This window comes from Mandrillus leucophaeus, unplaced genomic scaffold (genome assembly GCF_000951045.1).
Source record: "Mandrillus leucophaeus isolate KB7577 unplaced genomic scaffold, Mleu.le_1.0 Scaffold626, whole genome shotgun sequence".
Taxonomy (NCBI): Eukaryota; Metazoa; Chordata; class Mammalia; order Primates; family Cercopithecidae; genus Mandrillus; species Mandrillus leucophaeus.
The window spans coordinates 1,594,648-1,613,028 of record NW_012106764.1 but is presented as its reverse complement, the minus strand read 5'-3'; the positions used below and the strand labels follow the sequence as shown (position 1 = coordinate 1,613,028).

Sequence of the window (18,381 nt, the reverse complement as noted above, 5' to 3'; positions counted from 1 at the left end):
CCACCTTCACCCTCCGAATCATCCCTAGAGAGCTTCGACCCCACGCCCCCTCGGTCCTGCCACACCTCGCACTCATGAGCGCCCTTCCACTCCGGCCACGCAGAAGCCTGACTCCTGCTCCACTACGCTGGCTTCAACCCGACTTCCAGCTTGCGCGCTTTCAGATCGTTCCCAAACCACTTCAGAGTTCCTTTCCTTGCTCCTAACTTTCTAGTGAGAGAGAGTGTATGTGCGCGGCGCGGGAGCTTTGTTTTCATTCTTCTTCTGGGCTCCAGTTCTCTTAGAGAATTGTTGTCCCCGCCTTTCCCAAATATGGGGGTGGGGGTCGCATTTCCTCCCGAATCCCTGCAAGCACACCACTTCGGACCAGTTTCAAACCCCGCATTAATGAAGGGGCCTTTCTTTATTCTGTCTTCAAAGGGGAATCTTCACACCCAACAACTGAATTGTGTCATTGCGCTAAGTACCTTGCCTTCCTTCCCAGGGCCTTCCAGGAAAAACCCAACTCCTCAGAGATCACTTCAGGCCCCTCCCGTCCCCAGACCCTTCCGACTTTGTGCCAGCCATTGTAAGAAAGGCCCAGTCAACCTTATGAGGGAAGCTCTTCCTTCCCCAAACTTACAGCCCCACCCCTGCAGTCTCCAGACTTGCTCAAGAGGATGTTTTCCTCCCTCCTCCTGTGGAAGTCCAGCTGGGGCAGAGACCCCACTCGTCCAGTGAAGGGGCTGGACCTCTCCATGCTAGGAGAAAACTCTATCCCCCTTGTTGATCTCAGAATACTTCCAAGGGTTTTGAACTTCTTCCCCTGCATTCTTTAGAGAACCCTCTCATTCTCCTGTTCAGAGGAATACTCCAGCTTGTCTGTTCTGGAGGAAATCCCCACAAGACCCTTTCCACACCCCATTTTAGTCCTGCAGGCACAGACCTGTACGGAGTTTGGAACCAAAATTCACCATTCGGTCTCTTTTCACGCCTTACTCTCTAAGTTTTCTTATATATGTTGTCTTCTCTTTGATCTCCTAGCAAAACTTGGGGGTTGAGGGAGCTTAAATATTTACCATTACTCTCCCGGGTGTTGCAGCCAGGACCCCTCTGCATTTCCTTCCTGTGCACCCTGCTGGCCAGGCTCCAGTTAACCCGTGCTTGCAGCATCCCGCCTTTCCTGGCTGGCCTTCCTCACGTTAGAATGAGGTTGCTGCAGCACGGAACTTAAACCCCTCGGGAAGTCACAGGACTGTTTTAGGTCTTTTGTTAGGTCTTAAAGAAGGGAAGTGTGGGTGGGGCAGAGTGTGAGGCAGTGGTGGTGAAGTAGAAATTTTCTTGAGCTCTCCGTTTACCTTCAAGCCTGCAGAGATTTTTCTCGGAAACTCCTAGCTTTACTTGTTTTCCTCCCAAAGCTGCCATTTTTGACAACTTTTTGTAAAGTAAAATTAGTTTAGCAAGAAGAATGCACGAAGCTTTCTCGACCTCCTCTGAAGTTTAGTGAAACTCCTTCAGAGTTCAGCCTTAATAGGTTTTGTTACTGGCTTCTTCCTCCTCCTGCCAACTAATGGTGTTTAGCAGTCTGGTGAGTGCAGCTGCCTGACTGGCTGGCTACAGCTTCCCTAACGTTGCCAATACAAACTTTCTAAGAGGAAGAGTACTCTGTTGTAACTGATTACTGCTTGAAGGAGTCGGAGGAATAGCTACATTTCTCCTGAATATTAGTTGTATTGCAGAAAGTGAATGACTCTGTAATTCACTGTATAATGGAGCTTTGTTACTCATCAGAGCTAAAGAAAACTATGCAGGTGGAAATAATATTTTTCCCCAACAAACATTTAAGTCACAGAATTTTATAGTTCCGAGAAATCTTAGATGGAAATCATTGAATTCAATCCCTTTTTACAGCCAAGAAAATCTATGCTTAGCGTGGCTATTATTTGTCTAGGATTGCACAACTATTTAGAAGCAGATCTGCAAAATGTTCCTGAATTTCTGAACAACAAAAGCCTTTTAAAATGGCTCTGACGCTCAGAAGGAGCAAACAAACAACGCCCCCGCCCCCTCCAAAAAGAAAACCCCACTAGCAAACATACAAATTAAACATGTTTGATTGATTGATTAATTTGGCTTTGATTGAATAGAAAGGTTATATGACCCTAGATATTTTTAACATCTTCATTTTGATTTTAGTTTTTTCTTGTCTATTTCCTTTTACATTTACATGGTTCAAGTTCAAGACTGTATAAAATGATATACTCAGAGAAGTGTTGCTTTCAGGCTCAAAACTATTTCCCACCTATACTCATCTGCTTTAAGTAACCATTTCTACTGATTTTGATATAAACAGATACACAAACTCTCTGTCACATACCACACAACATATATATAGATATATAGATATATATGTCTGTTTTTATGAAATAGGTAGCATATAAACCATTTTGCATCTCGCTTTTCTTCGTTCAGTATGTCCTGGAGATCACTCTGTATCTATTAAAACTGGCATCTTTCTCCCCAACTTTTTAAATGAGATTTTTCAAACATACAGAGTACTTAGAAGAATAGTTCAGTGAATACTGACCTATAACCCATGACCATGTACATTAATTTGATTTATCTCTATGTGTGTGTATGTTTATGTATAAAATTTTTTTTTGCTAAAAATTGAAAGAAAATTGACATAATGATACTCCACCTGTGAGTACTGCAGCGTGTGTCTTCTAAAAATAAGGATATTAGCTGGGCATGATGACAGGTGCCTGTAGTTCCAGCTACTCAGGGGACTGAGGCAGGAGGATTGCTTCAGGCCAGGAGTTTGAGGCTGTAGTGTGCTGTGAGCACACCTGTGAATAGCCCTGCACTTAAGCCTGGGCGACACAGTGAGACCCTGTCTCTGAAATAAGTAAATAAATAAAATTTAAAAATGAGGAGATTGTTCCATATAACCCCAATACCATTATTACACCTAAGATAATTGATGAGAAATTCTTAATACTTAGTTCATATTCAAGTGTTTCTGGTTGTCCCAAACATGGATTCCATAGTTAACGTTTTCAAACCAGGATCCAGTCAAGGTTTATATGTTGCCTTTAATCATTTGATTGATAGGTCTTTGTAGTTCATTTTAATATAGAGCAGTTCTTTTTTTTTTTTTTTTTATTCCCACTATGTTCCCTTTTTTTCCTCAGTTGGTTTTGGTCAATTCATACACTCATGTCACCATCACCCAGATCAAGATTTAGAACACTTCCATCACCCCTCGCAATTCCCTTGTTCCCCTTTCAGGTCCATTCCAGACAGAATTGCTTTCCAGAGAGAAATAAGTATATGAGGTGATGGAAATGTTAATTAGCTTGAATTAATCATTTCACAGTGTGTATACATGTAGCAAAACATCACTTTGTACAGTGTAAATGTATGTAAATTTTGACAAAAAAGAATGGATAAATATGTTGTAGTATACACATACAATAGAATACTACTCCACAATTCAAAGGAACTACTGATAGGACCAACAACATGGATGAATCTCAAGAACATGCTGAGCAAAAGAAGTCAGATACTAAATATCACACACTATGTGGCTCCAATGTGAAGTTTAAGTACTGGCAAACTAATCTATAGTGATAGAAATCAGAATAGTGTACACACACACCCCCTCACACACACACCTACCACATTTTCTTCATTCATTCATTCACTGATGAACATTTAGGTTGCTTTCATATCATGAGTATGGTGAATAATGCTGCAATGAATATGAGAGTGTGGATCTCTTCCGTATACTGATTTCCTCTGGATACATACCCAGAAGTGAGATTGCTGGATTATATGGTAGTTTAATTATTTGAGGAAATTTTTCTTTTTTAAAATTATTTGAGGAAATATACTTTTTATTATGGCTCTTCTAATTTGCATTTCTACCAATGGTGTACAAGGGTTCCCCTTTCTCCACATTCTTTCCAACACTTAACAATTTTTTGGCTTTATTATAGTAGTCGTTCTAACATGTGTGAGGGGATATCTTATTATAGTTTTGATTTGCATTTCCCTGATGGTTAGAGATGGTGAGCAACTTTTCATACACCTGTTGTCCATTTGAGATACCTAGTCAGACCTCTTGCCCATTTTTAAAATTAGGTTTTTTGTTTTCTTGCTATTGAGTTGTTTGGGTCCTTACATATTTTGGATATTAACCTCTTATCAGATTTTCTCCCATGGTGTTTGTTTTCTTTACTGTTGGTTGTTTTCTTTGCTGTGCAGAAGCTTTTTAGTCTGGTGCTATCCATTCTCTTGTTGATGGTGGTTTGGCTTGTTTCCAGGTTATGGTTGTTATTGGATACTACTACTATGAATATTCATTCTTGTAAAAATCTTTTTGTGGCCATTACCTTTTGAAGATACTTGACTCAGATATAGAATAGTTCATGTTGTATTATTGCCTGATTTTTTCTTCGTTTTGTGGTGACATTCAGTGTTTTCCCAATTTTTATAAACTGGAAACTAGGTGTTATCTCTAATTACCTGTTGAAAGTGTGCAATCTTATTCTTCTCTACCCCTTCCATGCTTATTTTTTTGCTGAAATTTTGTGTTAGTGGTAATCTCATCTGTGTTATACTTAAGTAATATGAAAGTAAAAACATAGAAAGGTTTGGATGTATAACACAACATTTTATGTTGCCCAACAGAGCCATATGACACGAGAGAAAATATATTGCTAAGAGGAAAGTGTGACTTTTCTCAATGAATCTTTGGAGAATGATATGGTATGCTAAGTAACTTGTTTTTAAAGAGCATCAAAAGAATTATATTTTCCATCATTTACACTTTAAATCTTTAAAACATTTTATCTTTGATGGGAAGAAGTATTATTGCTGCTTTCTCTCTTCTTTTTATATTGAATATTTCAATTTATATGAGCATATTTGGGAAAATAGAAGGAAGATATTGGAGGTAAAGTAATAGTGTCAATTTGGGATTGCATGTAATTCTCACTTCATCTCATTACCTAACTCAAACTAATCATAGCATCGTGGCAGACAGATGTGGGTTCTTTCAGTCACTACTCACCTGAACATTTATCTTTGTGATCCTTATCCAGGTTCCTGTGGAGTAGTGTCTCAGTCACAGTTAAGCCATAGTTGGTAGTAAATTTTGCTGGAATATAGACTTTAAAAAATTTTAACTATAAAATAGTTCAAATTAGTAGAAAAAAATGTACTGAATCCTTTGATACCCCACCCCTCATTTAACAAATGATACATTTTACATGTTTGCTGCAGATTTTTGTTTTTAAGAAATATAATGTTGCATGTAGTTGAGGGCTCCTCTGTACCTTTTACCTCTTCCTGACCATGTTTTCCTCACTACCTTCCTTAGGATAACTAATATCCTGAAGTTGTACTGTATTCTATTTGTTCAGATTTTTGTACTTAATTATTAAGTATTTGTGTATGTCTGTGTATAACCTATGCTGTAGTTTTGTTTTTAAATTTTGCACAAATAGTATCTTACTTGTATGTATCCTTCTGCAGCCTGCTTTTTCTGATTCACTGTTTTGGAGATTTTTCAGTGTTGATTCTTGCAGGTCTAATTCATTTCCTTCGTCATTATAAAACAGTATATGTTTATATTAACAGTGATGTAATTTTTGTTCCTCTCAATGGACTTTTTATTAAATACTAGTAGTTAATGCTTTTTATTATTCAAAACAATGTTTCAATGAATATATTTGCACGTATTTCCTAGTATCATTGTGTCTGTGATTCTCAGGGGTGTATTGTGTGCCCTAGGGAGCATTTTAGAAATTGACCGGACTACTTTTGTCACAGTGGTTGGGGAGTCCTGTGATATTAATTGTTTGGTATCCTCCATGACTTGAATGTCACATTGAATATGTAGATGAAAAACTTGTTTATAATTACTAGAGATTAATAATGTAATAGCAATTGATAATTATCTTTTTTATTTATAAACACAAAGTCTTTTTAAAAGGTTTTTAAAACGCATTTTACAGTAATGCAATTGCCATGTAAATTGAGGAAACAGTACACTTTGGTTTGACACTCTGCTAAGTTTACTTTTTTTGGAAAATCATGGCACCAATGGCAATGCTGCTTGTGGTGTTCGAGTTGCTAGTATGGGACATTTATCATCCCACATTTGAAACTGCCCATTTCACATAGATTATGTGTATAGGTGCAAATATATCTTCCAGTTTAGTCCTGCCCAAGCATTTACATGTTAGAAATATGTGTTTTCTTATAAAGTATTTCTGTATTTTTTCAAACTTTAATTAGGACATTGGTTTATTGTTTAGTTATATGTGTAGGTAAGTTGAAAATATTTGTGTAAAAGGATGATTTTGGGTCTTATAGAATGGTGACCCAGTGCTCTAGGGAGTAGATCTAGAAATGGAACTATTGAGTGTCGGGGTATGTGGTTGCTTAAAACAACAGAAATTTATTCCCTCACATTTCTGGAGGCCAGAGTACAAAATAAAAGTGTTAGCAGAACAGTGCTCCTTTCAAAAGCTCTGGGGGAGAATCTTTCCTTGCCTCTTCCAGTTTTTGATGGTTCCAGGCATTCCTTGGATTGTGGCTGCTTAACTCCAATCTCGGATCCTAGAGGTTTCCTTTTCTGTGACTACCAATATCCTTTGTCCTTTAAAAGTGTAGTCTTTTGTTTTCTTCTTCTTGTTAAATATATTTTGGATACTAAACCTCTATTGGTTTTATGTAATAGAATTTTCAAAGATCGTCTAGTTGAAGTTTATATTTTACTTTGTTTTTGCTCTTCTTAGTACTGCATGTTTTTCATTTTCTAATTTTTTTGTTTCTGGTAAACAAAGAATGCTATTGATTTTTAAAATGATTATTTTACTTGACAAACTTGTATATATTTATTGTGTTATTGATTTTTAAAATTAAGTTTTTATGGAACTATAGCATATATTCATAAAGTACACAAATCATAAATGTGTAATCACCAATAATTAGAATATTATCAGAACCCCAGATCACTCCATTGGGCTGTCTCCCTCCCAGCCACTTCACCTACCCCGTTCCTTTCCCAAAGGTAACCACATCTTGACTTCTATCACAATGTATTTTGAAGTTTTGAAATCTAGCTATATCTATCTATAATCTATTTTGTATAGTATGAACTCTTTTATGTCTAACTAATTTGTGAGAATTTATTCTTGTGGTTTTTGAGGCAATAGCCCTTTTTTCCCTTCTTAAATGAGTATACCACTATTTATTCATTCTATTGTTGATGGACATTCTTGTTGTTTCTAGTTTGGGGATATTACAAATTGTGCTCCTAGGGGCATTCTTGTATATATCTTTGTTGCTTGCACATGTTTTATTTTAATTTTGAATGCAACATTAAGTAACATGAAATAACATATTATTTCAATAGTTACTTGTATTTTTTATGTGGAAAATCATGTTGTTTGAAAATAGACAGTTTTGACTTCCGCAGTACAATCCTTTTTTTTTTTTTGCCTTGTCTTTATGTTGATGGCTAGAATTCCTAGTATAGTGTTTAATGTTAGGGATAACAAAGTAGGTATCTTTATCTTTTTTTCTGATTTTAAATTATGCTTCTGAAGTTTCACCAGGATTAGATCAAATCCTATGAAATTACTGATAATGGGCCTTTTTTTTTGACATAAAAAAACCTCAGCCATTTCAAATGTAGTTCAACCTAATAGAATATTTTGGCTGTAGGGTTTTCATTTATTGAGTTAATAAAGTTGCCTTCTATTCTAATTTTAAAAAATCCCAAATGTTGAGTTATTTTGGATTTTTTTTCAGTCCAGTGAAATTATTATATAATATTGTTTTCACAGTCTATAAAAACAATGATACTTTTTGATGTTGAGCTATTCCCATTCCTGTGATAAATTCTTTTAAGTCAGGATGTACATTTTTTACTCTATTTTGCTGTATTTGATTGGCTAATTTTTTATTTAGGATCTTTTATTTGTATTTGCAGAGAGATTTTAGCTTTATGAGTCAAATACTTTTTTTCACTTATTTTTAAAACATTTATTTTGAAATATTTCAGACATACAGGAAGTTACAGAGTAACATTTAATGAACACCTGTGTACCCATCCGGGTAAAGTGTCCTGTAAATCTCTGCCTAGTATATTCCCTTTTTCCTTCTTCTTTTTGGCTAATCGGTATCCTGAATTTTGTATTTACCACTCCTCTGCAATTTGCAATACTTTTTCTCATTGTAATGTCTGCCTTTAAGACACTTGATTTGCTTCCAGTTGCTATTTAACTGGCATCTCAAAGGTATTGATAATGTTTTGAAATCATTTGGCTCTAAATATTTTATAATTTTTATTATGATTTCTACTTTAGCTTATGAATTATCTAGGATTTGTTTTAATTCTAAGATGCATAAGATTTATGTGTGTGTAACACTCTCCCATACTCATACTCTCCCCCCTACATATACATATACATACCCACACATATACATATATATTATCTTTTATTGTGGTATTTTAATTAATTGCATTGGGATCATGTATTAGGGTTCTCCAGAAAAACAGAACCAATGGGATATACTATATAGTAATTTAATAGGGAATTTATTATGGGGATTGGCTCACTTGATTATGACGGCTTTGTAGTCCCATGATATGCTGCCTGCAAGCTGTCTGCAAACTGCAGAACCAGAGAAGCTTGGTGATGTAATTCAATCTGAGTACAAAGACCTGAGAACCAGGTGTAAGTCTTGGAGTCTGAAGGGTTGAGAACCTGCAGTTCTGTTATCCAAGGGCAGGAAAAGATGGATGTCCGAGCTCAAGGAGAGAGAAAACATTTGCCCTTAATCTGCCCTTTTGTTCTATCCTGCTCTTCACAGATGGTATAATACCTGCCCACATTGGTGAGGATGGTCTTTTTTACTCAGTGTGCTGATTCAAATACTAATCTCTTATGGAATAATCCTCACAGACACACCAAGAAATAATGTTTACCAGCTACTTGCGTATCCCTTAACCCGGTGAAGTAGATACATAAAATTAACCATCATAGCTAGTGAACAAGGTCTGTATGATATTATTTTTGTTATTTCCTTTGTGTCCTGATACTTATCCAGTTGTTGTGAATGCTCTCTACTTACTTAATATATAATCTCATTTGTTGAATATACAGCTCTGTCTGTCATTATCACATCAATCTTACTTATTCTGAAATTCAATTCCATATTAAATTTTTTGTCTGTATAATCTACCCATTTGTAATGGAGATATATGAAATTCGTCACTATGATTATGTATTTTCACGTTATCCTTGATGTATTTCAGTACACTGTGACGTACAGAGCTGTGGATTTATTTGTTTATTCTGTTTTGCACTGGGTGTATGCTTTCCACTTGAGAATTTAATTTAAGGTTTTCTTTAGTTCTGGAAAATTCTTAGCTATCATATTTTTGAGTATTGTTTTTCTGCTGTTCTCTCCTGTCTTACTTTCTGGCAGTACTATTAGATATGTATTGGAGCTTTTATTCTCAATGTTTCTTAAGAGCTTTATTTATTATTCTTTAAATTTATCAGGCAGCCCTTGAACCAGAATAGGTTCAGAGAGGCTCCTAAATGCTTTTTTTTTAAACATTAAAAAAACTTCTTGTTTTTAGAGAATTCTTCAATATTAAATTTGTACTTAATAATTTAAAATTTATCTCGTCTACTGGGATTTTTAACTTAATCGACTAAATTTTCCAAAATTCTCATTTAGTCTTTTTAAATATCTGCCAATTTTCATTTTTACCAGTGTTAATTTCACAATATTTTAGTCTTTTTTCTTTTACTAGATGAAGGATCCTAAATACTGCTTTTAAAATTGTTTTTTGATTGTGCAAATTAATTAATTTTCATTTGAAGTGATTTTATTTCCTCATTGTCAATTTTGTTGGTTTTCTTAGTGCTTGGGATGACATTGAAATCGTAGATCAATTTTGGGAGAGTTGAGATCTTCACAATATTGAGTTCATGAACCTATTAATAGTATATTTTTCCATTTATTTAGGTCCCTAGTTTCTTTCAGTGATGTTTGTAGTTTTTGGTATCCATGTCTTATACCTATTTTGTTAAATTTATACTTAAGTAGCTCATGTTTTTAATTTTTAATTTTTTAAATTTTTACTTATTTTCATATTTTGTGGAGATGAGGTCTTGCTATGTTGCCCAGGTTAGTCTTGAACTTCTGGCCTCAAATGATCTTTCTGCCTCAGCTTCCCAAAGTGCTGAGATTACAGGCATGAGCCACTGTGCCTGGCCAGAAGTTCATGTTTTTTTGATGCCACTATAAATGGTATTTTTAAAAATTTTATTTCTAGTGTATAGAAATAAAATGGAGTTTTATATATTGCCTTTATATTTTGTGACTTTGCTAAATTTCCCTATTTTTTCTAGTAGCATATTTTGTAATAGGTCACAACTATGATGTTTGAAAATACATTGTTTTACCTCTTCCTTTTCAACCTTATGCCTTTTCTTTCATTTCCAAATATCTTTTTCTTGTCCTTCTGCACTGGCTGGAACCTATAGTGCACTGTGGTATAGAAGTGTTGAGAGTGGATATTCTTAACTTTTTGCTGATATTAGGGGCAATTATTCAGTCTTTCAGTGTCAAGTATGTTTGATATCAGATTTAGGCTTTTGCATAGATACTCTTTTTCAGTTGAGGAAATTTCCTTCTGAGTTTGCTGAGAACATTTATTATGAATGAGGCTTAAATTTTGTCAAATGCTTTTTTTCCAAACAGAAAATGAATTAAAAGAATTTTGAAGATTTAATGCTATAATATACCTTTTAGAAGTGATTTAATAAGCCTGGTGCAGTGGCACATGCCTGTAATCCCAGTGCTTTGTGAGGCCGAGGTGGGAGGATCACTTGAGCTTAGGAGTTTGAGACCAGCCTGGGCAACATAGTGAGACACCATCTCTTTAAAAAAAAAAAAAAAAAATTAGGCAGGCATGGTGGCACCTGCTTGTAGTCTTAGCCACTTGGGAGGTTGAGGTGAGAGGATTGCTGGAGTCCAGGAGTTTGAGGCTGCAGTGACCTATGATCACGCCATTCATTGCATTCTAGCCTGGGCAACAGAGAAGGGCCTCATGTCTTAAAAAAAGTGACATAATTACATCCCACAAATTTTGATATATTGTGTTTTCATTTTTATTAAGCTGGAAGTTTTTTCTAATTTGTCTTACAATTTCTTCCTTGACCTATGAGTGGTTTAGGACCCTATTATTTAATTTCCAAATACTTAGTTTTTTTTTTTTTTAATTTTCCCATTATTGATTTCTAGTTTAATTTCATTGTGGTTAGATAATACACTCTGTGTGATTTTTAAAAAATATTTATGTCCTTTTATGTTGATTGAAACTTGTTTTATTACTCACAGTATCGTCTATCTTGGTGAATGTTTTTGTGTGCCCTTGGAAAAAAATATGTGTATCCTTCTGTTATTGGATGAAGTACTCTGTAAATGTCATTTTGGTCAAATTAGTAAATATTGCTTATATCTTCTATATCTTTAATGATTACTTGACTGCTTATTTTTGTCAGTTATTGAAAGGGAAGTATTGGAATTCAAATGTGTAACTTTTTGCTTTATTTACATTGATACTGTATAATTAGATGCTATTATATTTAATTTTATGTCTTCTCAGTAAATCAAACTTTTAATCAATATGAAACGTTCCACTTTATCCTTGGTGATTTTTCTCTTTCTGAAGTCTACTTTATGTCATATTAACATAACTGCCCCAGCTTTTATGATTAGTAATTGGATGATAGATCTTTTCCCTCATTTCACTTTTATCCTTAGTCTTTATCTTTTTGAAGTCGCAATATTATCCACATGCCATTACATTTTTTTTTTTTTTTGATGTGGAGTTTCGCACTGTCACCTAGGCTGGCGTGGAGTGGCGCAATCTTGGTTCACTGCAACCACTGCCTCCTGAGTTCAAGCAATTCTACTGCCTCAGCCTCCCGAGTAGCTAGGATTACAGGTGCCTGCCACCATACCCAGTTAATTTTTTGTATTTTTAGTAGAGATGGGTTTTCACTATGTTGGCCAGGCTGGTCTTGAACTCCGAACCTCATGATCCACCTGCCTCATCTTCCCAAAGTGGTGGGATTACAGGTGTGAGCCACCATATCCGACTGAAATGTTCCTTTTTAAAGTGTACAATTTAGTAAATTTTAGTATATTCACAAAGTTGTGCAAAAATCATTACTAATTTCAGAACATTTTCATCACCATATAAAGAAATCCTGTATCTGTTAGTAGTCATTCCCTATTTTCCCTCTCCCACCAGCCCCTGGATCTAATTTCTGTATCTGTAGATTTGCCTATACTGGACATTTCTATAAATGGAATCAAGCAGTATGTGGCCTTTTGTGTCTTACTTTTTTTTACTTAGCATAATGCTTTTAAGATTCAACCCTGTTGTAGCATGTATCAGTACTTTATTTCTTTTTATGGTGAATAATATTTCATTGTATGGACATACCATATTTGGCCTATCTATTAATCAGTTTGTTAGAGTAGACAACCAGAAATGAGCAGGCAGGGTTGCCCCTGGGAAAATCAGTCCTGGATACTCTGCCCACTGACAGTCAGCAAAAAAGACAGCAAAAAAGATTGGCTACACCTGGCCTTGTGCTTTTAACACTTTTTTTCACTTAACATAATGCTTTTAAGGTTCATCCATGTTGTAGCATGTAATAGTACTTTATTTCTGTTTATGGCCAAGAAAATAGTTGGATCATAGTTTTGAATCCATTCTGCCATTCTACCTTTTGGTTGGAGTGTTTAGTCAATTTATCTTTAATGTAACCATAGATAAGATTTACTTGTATCATTTTGTCATCTGTTTTCTGTGACTATTTTGTCTATTCCTCCATTATGGCTTTTTTTGTGTTGTTTATTTTTTAGTGTACCACTTACATTTTCTTTTTTTTTTTTAGCTGTATTTTAAAGAAAGTTACTTTCTTAGTGCTTGTCTGGGATTTACAATTAGCATCTTAGTTTATAATCTAGTATGGACTAATACTAACTTATTTTCACTGTTACATAAAACCTTTCCTTCTATTTTGTTCTATTCTCCCTCCCTTTATATTATTCTCATACAAATTACATTTTTATAAATATAAGTTTATACATTTTATAAACAATTATAAAACCAGCACAGTTTTATAATTGTTGCTTTCTGTAATTGTCTTTGAAATAAAATAGGAGAAATGAGTGAGAAATGCATTTATACTGTTTTTATATTTACTCTATATGGTTTCATTTACTAGTGCTCTTTTTTTAATGTGGATATGAGCCTATGTCTAGTATCCTTTCATTTCAACCTGAAAGATTCTCTTTAAGTATTTTTGATAGGGAAGTTCTGCTAGTGATGAGCTATCTCAGTTTTTGTTTATTTGGGAATTACTTAGTTTTACTTACTTTTTGAAAGAAAACTTTTGTGGGTATTGAATTATTGTTTGAAAGTTTTCTTCTGTCAGCACTTTGAGTCAGTTATCACTCTTCCTACTGGCTTCATGTTTCTGATGAGAAATCAGCCGTTAATCTTACTGAAGATTATTGCTGCCTGCTGAATCACTTCTCTCTTGTTGTTTTCAAGATTCTCTCTTCTTGAGAGTTCATTGGATTCTCTTTTTTTCTTTTTCTTTTTTTTTTTTTGAGGTGGAGTCTTGCTCTGTTGCCCAGGCTGGAGTGCAGTGGTGCAGTCTCATCTCACTGCCACCTCTGCCTCCCGGGTTCAAGCGATTCTCCTGCCTCAGCCTCTTGAGTAGCTGGGATTACAGGAATGTGCCACCATGCCCAGCTAATTTTTGTGTTTTTAGTAGAGATGGGGTTTCGCCATGTTGGTGAAGCTGGTCTCGAACTCCTGACCGCAGGAGATCCGCCCATGTGGGCCTCCCAAAGTGCTGGGATTCCAGGCGTGAGCCACCATGCCTGGATGGATTCTCTTCTTTTGAAAGTTTATTAGGTGCACAGGTTGGATTTCTTTGATCTTTTAAAAACTTTAAAATTTTTTTTCTGTAGAGAGAGGATCTCACTATGTTGCCCAGGCTGGTCTTGAACTCCTGGCCTCAAGTTATCCTCCCTTGATTTCTTTTATCTTGTTTGATATTTTGATTGGTTTTCTTTAAAGATCAGAAGATTTCATACATCATTTCTTGTGATATCCTTTCTGAGGCTCCCATTATATTTATTTTACTGTGCTTGGTGGTATCCCACAGGTCTTAAACTCTGTTCATTTTTCCTTCTGTTAATCAGACTAGATAATCTTAATTGACATATTTTCAGGTTCCGTTATTCTTTCTTCTGGCAGCTCATATCTCCTCTTGAACTTCTCTAGTGAATTTTTAATTTAATTTTGGCACTTTTTTAACTCTAGAATTTTTATTTGGTTCTGTTAAAAATTTTTATCTTTTTGCTGATATTTCTTATTTGATGAGACAGCATTGCCATACTTTCATTTAGATCATTAGGCACGATTTCCTTTAGTTCTTTGTTTTATTTATAATAGATTTCAGATCTTTGTTTAGTAAGCCCAACTTCTGGGCTTCCTCAGGGACAGTTTTTATTGACTGCTCTTTTTTCTTTTCTTCCCCCTCCCCCTTGTATGGGCTGTGCTTCCTATTTCTTTGCATGTTGTAATTTTTGTTGAAAATTGGACTTTTTAAATTATGTGGGACTGTGTAAATCAGAGCTCCCTCCCTTTCTCCTGAGTTTGTTGTCTGGTATTATTGTTTTTTGTTTAATTAATTTCCTGAACTAACTCTGTAAAATCTGTAATCTTTGTCATGTGTAGCCACTGACAGCTTTGCTCAGTTAACTTTATGGTCTCCTAAAGATTGGCCTTCTATTTCCTTAAATGTTTGAACCAAGAGGTCTTTCAGCCATTGTCAAGGTTCTCTGTGTATGTGCTGGGGTATGCTTTCTGTGCCCTGGCAGCCATTTACAACTCTGCCTTAGCCTTCACTTCCAATTTTCTCAAAGCCTGAAGGTCAGCCAGAGATGAAGGGTTATGGCTTTCTCAGGTCATTTCTGGGCACATGAACAGCTTTGCACATGTGTATGCGCTTCTGAATTGCCAAGTCTATGTCATAGTTTGTCAAGGTGATTTAAGTCAACCACCCATCTGATTTCCTTTAACTTCCCTTTTCTGGCTTTCTTTTTGGAGAGCTTCTGGGTGTTCTTTTAAGAGACAGCAGAATTTGTAGAATTGTAGATGAAAAAAACAAGTAATGCCTTCTTGCATATGTTACAAATTGGATAGAGATTCAGCAGTTTCCAGTGAGGATAATTAGAGCAGTACTGTCCAGAAAAAAATGTAAGAGCCTCAAATTTGAGCCAAGTATATAAAGTTAAATTTTCTAATAGCTACATTTAAAAAGGTTAAAGTAGTAGGCCAGGTGTGGTGGCTCACACCTGTAATCCCAGCACTTTGGGAGGCCAAGGCAGGCATATCACAAGGTTAGGAGATCAAGACCATCCTGGCTAACACAGTGAAATCTTGTCTCCACTAAAAATACAAAAAATTAGCCAGGTGTGGTGGCGGGCGCCTGTAGTCCCAGTTACTCTGGAGGCTGAGGCAGGAGAATGGCGTGAACCCGGGAAGTGGAGCTTGCAGTGAGCCGAGATCGCACCACTGTACTCCAGCCTGGGCAACAGAGTGAGACTCTGTCTCAAAAAAAACAAAAAAATTGAAGAAGTAGTCAAAAGTAATAATATATTTTATTTAAATCAATGTATTCAAAATATCATTTCAACATGCAATTAATATAACAGTTATTAATGAAATATTTTACAGATTTTTTTACTGAGTCTTAAAAATCCATTTGTATTTTACACTTACAGCCCATTTTAAGTTAGACTAGCTATATCTCTGGGCGTAATTGGCTAGTGCCTACCATTTTGGACAGCGCAGATTTAGAGGGAATCTTAAGATGGTTTTAGTTTTAATGAGGCAAAGCAAGAAATGAACCTTATGGACAGAATGAGATTTGCTAAGGACCCTTATTTTAATGATCAATTGGGAATATATTAGAGCAAAAGTGGAACATAGGGTAACAGGGAGATGGAGTCAAATAGCTAGCACAGAAGATAATTAGTATATACAAAAGGATGTGAAGTTCATTTATTCAATGTAATAGTGTGGTAAGATGGCAGATGATATGGTTTTTAATCTAATAATTATGATAGTATTAATGAATGTTCTGTCAAGCAGTGCTGTAAGCACTTTGAATATATTAACTTATTTAATCTTATGACTCATTTACTTTGTGACCTTAAGTTAGTAGATCACTTTAACTTTCCTGGGGCTCTGTTTGTTTCACATATAAAAAACTCAAAGCTGGACTAGATAACCTCTATGCTTTTTCTTAATATTGAAAGTCTGTATCTTTGGATACAATGATGATGATAAGAAAATTTCTGTCCTCAGGAAATTTATGATCAAGAGGTGATATGTACCCACTTAATTAAAATGCATGTACACAATAATTTGTACCATAATTACAAAATGCTACAGAAATTTAAGACCTACTTACTTGCATATAGTAAGTTCATAATAAATGTTTGAATTAGGTTGAATCGAATAATGGTGAATCAAGAGAAGTTTTGTGTAGGAGATATTCATTGATATATGTCTTGGCAGGTGGTAGGAATAAATGAGGAGGAGATGGAATGGAGTAGTAAGGAGTTACTGCTCCTTACATTATATTATATTATGTTACGTTATACAGATGATGAAAGAACATGAGTCAAGAAAAGAGAACAATAAAAAATGTACTTTGAATGTGTTGTTGGGAGTGTTGGGTAACATTATATTGGACTCAAATCTTAGAGAGCCTTTAATATTCTGCTAAGGGTGTAGTTGATCACTGGCAATAGAATATGGTAGGTACTGGAGAGACTGTGCTATGTGTTATTTAATAACCACACATTTTATGCCTATATTTTCTGTCAAGCACAATGAGAATAGTTAAGTACAATTTAATATGTAAAAAGTACTTTATTGGCTAGAAACTTTCAATTTATTAGCTTTGAAACTTTGTCATATTGCTTTTGATGAAGGTATCTGTGAACTGCGATTTTGGGTGGTAGAAGTCAGATTTGTGGTTTTTATCGGTGGTTTTTTTATTCTCTAATATAATGTTTTATTTCTGCTGAGTGTTAATCTTGTGATTAAATGATACTGAGTAACTTTATGTCAGCATTCAGCATAAAGTGGGAGCCTCAGGCTGACTGTTTAAAACTATTAGTGTCTGTCCCAAGAGCTAGTACATAGAACTTCAAATGTGGCACAAGTAACCAAATGTAAAATCATAGTTTTCTCAGAGGGATGGAAGTTATAAAAGCATTTCATTTAAATCTGTAAACACTAGTCTCTCTCTGTCCCTCTCTCTCTCTCTCTCTTTTTGTTTGTGAGTATTTTTTATTAGGTTAGCAGACTAATGTTTTTATGTAATATTTGATAATAAGTTATTTTAGTAGGATAGTTCAGGGAATTTATAAAGCAGTTACATCCATTTTATCTAATTTCTTTCAGGTAACTTGCCCAGGAGTCGTGCTTAAAGACAAAGAGGACATCTATCTTAGCATCTGTGTGTTTGGCCAATACAAAAAGACACAATGTGTCCCAGCCACTTTTCCACTGGTCTTCAATGCCAGAATGGTGTTTGAAAAGGTGAGTTCAAATATCAGATCAAGTATTAACAAACAAAAAAATCAAAGTGGTTCCAATTTTTGAATAAAAGCCCATAACAGAAATTATTACTGCTGACTGTGTGCTTTGGTTTAATTCAAAAGGATATTTGTAACTTAAGTCTGGAAGCCTGAAAATTTGCATTGAATATGCATTGAATCACTTGCCTTTTTTTCTTTGATTAGCTTATTCCTAAAATTGATTTAGTGGACTTTATGTAACATAGAATCTTGATTTCTAAATAATGATTTTCATAAAAAGAGAGCAAAGTCATTAATAGATGCGAATATATCAGCTGGGCGCAGTGGCTCATGCCTGTAATCCCAGCACTTTGGGAGGCCGAGGCGGGTGGATCACCTGAGGTCAGGAATTTGAGACCAGCCTGATCAAAATGGTGAAACCCTGTCTCTACTAAAAATACGAAAAATAGCTGTATGTGGTGGTACATGCCTATAATCCCAGTTACTCAGGGGCCTGAGGCAGGAAAATTGCTTGAACCTGGGCGGTGGAGGTTGCAGTAAGAGGAGATTGCATCATTGCACTCCAGCCTGAGTGACAGAGTGAGACTCCATCTAAAAAACAAAGAATATACAGTATTTTACTTATGACTGTTTCTTGGTACTTCCTTCTATAAGTCT

At 35.3% G+C, this 18,381-nt stretch overlaps 1 protein-coding gene across 3 annotated transcripts in view; it reads left to right on the top strand.

Moving 5' to 3' along the window:
* Positions 1–18,381, top strand: part of SPATA6 (spermatogenesis associated 6) — a 212,580-nt gene that overhangs the window by 337 nt on the left and 193,862 nt on the right. For all 3 annotated transcript variants that reach the window (XM_012000348.1, XM_012000350.1, XM_012000347.1), the window contains exon 2: positions 17,588–17,725. In XM_012000348.1, the coding sequence (XP_011855738.1) occupies positions 17,588–17,725 (138 nt within the window). The remainder of the gene's footprint in view (positions 1–17,587; positions 17,726–18,381) is intronic.